At 41.1% G+C, this 5,415-nt stretch overlaps 1 protein-coding gene across 1 annotated transcript in view; it reads right to left on the bottom strand.

Moving 5' to 3' along the window:
• Positions 1–1,126: 1,126 nt before the first annotated feature.
• Positions 1,127–5,415, bottom strand: part of ZNF318 (zinc finger protein 318) — a gene marked incomplete at its 5' end in the record, with an annotated part of 21,160 nt that continues 16,871 nt past the window's right edge. Inside the window, 2 exons of the mRNA XM_010143843.1 lie at positions 1,127–4,501; positions 4,932–5,050. Of these exons, the coding sequence (XP_010142145.1) occupies positions 1,127–4,501; positions 4,932–5,050 (3,494 nt within the window). The remainder of the gene's footprint in view (positions 4,502–4,931; positions 5,051–5,415) is intronic.

Below are 5,415 nucleotides of genomic sequence, written 5' to 3'. Positions count from 1 at the left end.
CTACAGTTCCTCAATTTTATCATCTATTACAGGAGTTATAAACTAATTGAAATAAAACACTTTCCTTAAGAAAAAAGAAGAAAATCAGGAAGAAAGTCTTGTTGAACACCATGTTTATTTTTAAAACAATTTACAAATAAAAATGTTATATTTTTCCAAGCAAACACATTTAATACTTTAGTCTTTAACAAGCTATACAAATGAGATCCATCATACTAGAGCTTTTGATAGCTCAAGGACCATTCAGGGTAGGCATGCATGTGTCTGTATCACATGAAGCGAGTCCAATTCCTGACACCAGGATTCTGATCTTCTGCTTCTTCAGAGCTGGTCAGCTGCTAAATGATTTAACACAAATAGTTACTGGATCACAATACAATGAAAGAAAGCCCATTTCAAATCATTTAAGTGACCTCAATATGTCTGGTCCAGGTGTCAGGCCACAGAGCCTTACCGATTAGTCTTCTTCTCCAAAAGCCAGTCGGACAGATTTTCTCCCCTTGCTTAGTGATGTGGCATCCATACATGTGCTTATACAATACAATGGAACAGCTTAAGTACAGATGTAATACAACAGTAATTACAAATCACAGAGACATAAACAAACAAAATCAACTCTAATCACATTCTTGCATTTCAAACAATGAAAGTAAACAAAACCATGCATTACAGTTTAAAGAAATTTTCAGTTTTAGCTCTTCTGCAAGTCTCCATTTCCTCAAGTTCTAAATTGCTGTTCTTGAGCTTGTCCCAACGGCTGGGCTATTCATGGTGCTACTGACACAAACAGGGTGAGCTGGAAATCATTCAAGAATGGTCAAAGAAGAAAAGCCCCCAAAATAAACAACAAAGACGCACGCATTATAAACGAGAGATTCCATTTTAATAGCAGAGTGTAGAAAAGAAATCGGCAAAAAAATTCACAGGAAAAAACATTTTACACAATTAATTATGTACAGAAGAAAGTATGTGTCTGGTTTCCGATGATGTAAGTTTCACTTTACTTAAGTCCTACCACAGGATGCAAAATACACCCCAAACCCTCAACTGGAACAAAAATCAAACAAAAAACATATACATAATCCCAGCTCTCGCTCCTCAAATATTGGGACTGGCTGGGTTCACTTCAACCCACTGGGCTTTCTGCTAAGCTTTCAGCAATTCCTGAATTTGTTGTAGCTTCCAAACTACTGTCATCAGTTTCTGTTTGCTCAGTCTTCCTGCTCTGGATGGTGCATACTCCTGTGCCTCCTGAGCCATTCTCCTTTTCACACGTTTCTTTGAGCCCAGGAAGGAAAGTTTCCACGCACCCAGAAGCCTGACTTTCTGTGCTGCCTCCATCACAACTCAGTGACGGCATTTCAGCAGTGCCACCTTTGCTCTCCTCCACTTGCAGAAGGATCTCAGACATGGGAGAAATGCCCTGCATTTCTAGAACCGGCATGACCACTTCGGTAGTGTTACTATTTGAGGACTGCAATCCAAGCTGCGGCCTAGCTGTTTGAGAAATCCTTGTGCAAAATTTATCTTCCCGACTACCAGAAGTCAGTGTAGCAAACCCGGTACTCTCTGTTTCATCCACTGTATTTTCAATGCCCACCTTCTGAAGTTTACTGGAATCCAGCCTAATGGATGCAACAGTTTCTAGTTTTGAGACCTCTTCCATATTCTCATTTAAAAGTCCTGCTGTAAGGATGCTGAAGCACTCATGTCTCACCTTAGTATCTCCCAAACTTTTGAACTTGAGCTCTGCTTTCTGGGAGGGAGTCTCATTATGTTTCAGATCTTCTGACACCAAAGAAGCTTTCTGGTTATCCACAGGAACCTTTACAGACTGACTTTCGGATTGCTCAGTGTTCAGTCCTGAATGACTGGCATTCAGGTGGAAGTCACTGGCTGCTGAGGTTCTTACAACCTCAGGCTTTGCTTCTGGGGAGTGGACACCTTCTTCTGAAAGATGCTCCCTATGGAAATCTGCTGATAAAGCAACTACTGACTCTTGGACAAGATCTGAGCGAGCCCTAGAAAAGCCTCCTGTCCCTGCCTCTTTCACATCTCTCTTGATAAAAACATTATCTAATGTTGCATCAGAACCACTGTGTCCTAATGATTTTTTTTCAACTACTAATTCTACACTAGATCGGAGTTCAACAATGTCCGCAGAGCAGGTGTTGACTAACCATGCAACTTCCTGCCTTTGGGTTTCATTATCTAATATTGCATGGCCTGAAGGTTCAGGCTGAACTTTTTCTTGAGCTTCTAATAAGCTATTTCTAGCTTCTGTGTTGGCGAGACGTGTGTCTGGCCATACCTCTGTCAATTCTGAAGCACCAACTTCATTTGAACCAGTTTTTATTTCTACATTTGGAGTATTTGATAAATTGCAACTACTTTCAGAACAAGAATGGGTTGTGGTGACCTGTTCTTCTCTATTACTAGTTCTGGAAGTGACCCATTCACTAGGACTTCTTTGGGGACCTTCGCCAAGGACTCCTGACTGAGATACTTCCAAAGCTACACTTCTTATCTTCTTATCTGTTAAGGAGGCATCAATAGAATTCTGCTCTGTCATTACTGCTACTAAAGCATCTTCTTTTGAAGTGTTTTGAGAATCACAGAGCAAGTCTGGACCATCAGTTCCTGAGTCAGTTCTAAAGCTGTTACTTAACTTTTCTTCTACCACTTGGGAATTTTCCAAATTTTGTATTTCATTCTGTGTTTCAGGTAACAAAGTCTTTGGGTGTAAGCTAAGCTCAGGTTGCTTTACTGCTTTTACTTCCTGGTGTTTCTTTGCATCTTTCTCCAGGGTACCAAGAACATTTCTGCTAGTAACCACAGTTTTATTTGCACCTTCCTGTTCAACTTCGCCTTGGACCTCTGTTTTCTGTAAATCACAGAGTCCTCTACAGCCTACCTGCTCTCTACCTCCTGTATCCACAAGTCCGGTTTCTGCAGGCATGTGGATACCAGAGGTAATTTTTGTTTCTGGCAATTCTGTGATGGAAATTTTTGATAGCTGAGGCTGAAGTGGTTTCTTGTTCATTTCAGCCTGATTCTCCCCAAGAACACAACTCCCTGTTACTTGATTATTACACTGTGAGGAATCTTCTTTCAGTTTAGTCTGAACATTTGTTGAAAGAGGAGTCTGAAATTTTTGATCTACATCTGTCAGAATATTATTTCCAATGTAAGGGCTCATGTCAGTATGAAGCGTTAAAGTCTCCGGAGTACCAGTTTTCTCCAGTTCTGAGCTTCTCTCAGCTGAGTTGACTTGGCTAACTTCAGCAGCCACATTCTGAGAATCATCTTTCAAGGAGGATGAGGTATTATTTGTTCTAGGGTTTGCAGATAAGTCTGCAGGTTTTGTTAGGTTAGAGTTTTCTCCATTTGGAAGTGCAGAACTTGCAAGCTTGCTGTCAGCCGAACCCTTTCCAATACTACAGTAGAAAATATCATAGAGATCTTTAGCATTGGCTGTGGCCAAGCAAGAGTTTCGTTTCTCTACCTTTTTTGCATGTTCGCTGAAAGCAGTTGAAGGGGGTAGTGGAGGGGGTCTCACAGGCATTGCTAGCACTGTCTGTTCACTTTCAGACACTCCTGGAGCTACTTCATCTGCAGGGATGACAGCTGCCTGCTGGACTGCTAGTGGAGGAGGGAGTGGAGGTCGTATATCAGAAGTCTGAGAAGACTCGCTTTTCTCTGCTGCCTTCAACTCCCCCTCTGCCCCTTTTAAAATTACTTCTTCTCCTCCAAAAGCTTTTGAGATGATATCTGGAGGCAGCAGAAGATCTGCTCTGGTTTCTTTTACCACAGGCAGTGGTTTAGTGGTAGCTCCAGAGGATTTTATGGATAAAAAGGTGTTCAAAGGTGCTGGTTTGCTAACTGTTGCAGTAGTAGACTTCCTGAAAATCATGGTGGGGACTGGTAGGTTGGGTAGAATTTTTGCTGGTGTTAATGTGGGAACAACTGGTGTCCATGGGATAGTGTGTGGAATAACAGTTTTCCCAGACAGCTTGATTTCAATGGGCTTGACATGGGGTTTCCCAGACTGACACTTGTTTTCCTCTTTGTTTCCTTCTGTACTGTCCTCCTTTGGAATAGCTCCTCCTGGGGTTTTATCCTCTCTTTCAGTCTTCTTCCAGCTGAATTTCCCAAAGGAAGTCTGGCTTGGTGATTCCTTTTTAGATTCCTCCTTCTTTTCTTCTTTTTTCTCCTCCTTATCTTCTTTCTTCAGCTTAAGCTTGATACCCAATTTTTGCCCCAAAGAATCTATTTTTCCTTGAGTTTCACTAGTACCTTCTCCAAGCTCCAGGATGCTGTTTGCCTCATCTTTCTTTACTATTTTTTGTTTCTTCTCATCCTTCTCTTCTTTCTGTTTCTCGACTAGTTTCCGTTTCAGCTCGCTCTGTCGCCTGCGCTCTGTTTCCAGAACTACAGCCAACCCAGCTTGACGGTCTAGATTTCTCCTCTCTTCATAGAGTGGATTTTCATCTATGTATTTCTGTGGAAATAAATGGCACAATTTCAGTCACTGTTTCCATGAAAAATACATAAATAATTTCAGCTCTGCAACAGTTTTGACTTGCTCAGTATCTCAACACTAAAGAGAGTGGAGAACTTCATCCTACCAAGAAACTGAGAAGCTACAAACTCCACATTCCGTAATTTAACGTGAATTGAGTGGTGGCTTGCAGCAGTGCTGTTACTTACAGAAGAGTTTGAAATTCAACACTGGGACTTAAACACCATTTCAACCTCATGCAGATGAAAGATTAGTGTCTATGTAGTGGGAAGTTCTGCTTATTTACTTCAGTAGAATGCAGTGAAATACATATACTCTGAGGAGTCAAATGTCATTCTTCAGAAAGGAAGACAGAACAGGTAGCAGCCAACAAAAGCAATGAGTCACTCCCGGTACACCAGTTACCAACCTTGTATTTCTCATTGTGGGGATGACTTTTCACATGCTGCTCTGCTGAGATTTGATCTCCAAAAAATTCATGACAGAGCTGGCAATAATATCCAGTGATAGGAATCAGAAACTCAGAGCCTGAAAAGGCCGAAGAAAATGATCAGAGAAACAAAACTTAATAAAAGCCAAGCTCTTAACAAAGCCAAATAAACATATCAAAGAACCACAGCAAAAACTTCATCAATGCTCCTTTTGGAACAGTTAATGCTGCTCTGCTTATCCTTACAGTATGGGAAACACTACTACCAGGAGCAAACATGTAAAGTGAAGAGGCTTGACTACTATGATTCAAAAATTCAGTGATCTCCATCATATTAAGGCTATCCCCTGTTCACACAGGCTAACATTTCCTACAGTCTTACTCTATTTTTCACCTTTGTGGTAGACTGCTCAAATACTAAACACCTCATTTTGAAAAAGAACGCAAGTATTTTCACTGAGGT

This window comes from Buceros rhinoceros, unplaced genomic scaffold (genome assembly GCF_000710305.1).
Source record: "Buceros rhinoceros silvestris isolate BGI_N320 unplaced genomic scaffold, ASM71030v1 scaffold29749, whole genome shotgun sequence".
Lineage (NCBI taxonomy): Eukaryota > Metazoa > Chordata > Aves > Bucerotiformes > Bucerotidae > Buceros > Buceros rhinoceros.
Note: the sequence above shows the minus strand (reverse complement) of the source record. Positions and strands in the feature narration are given on the sequence as shown.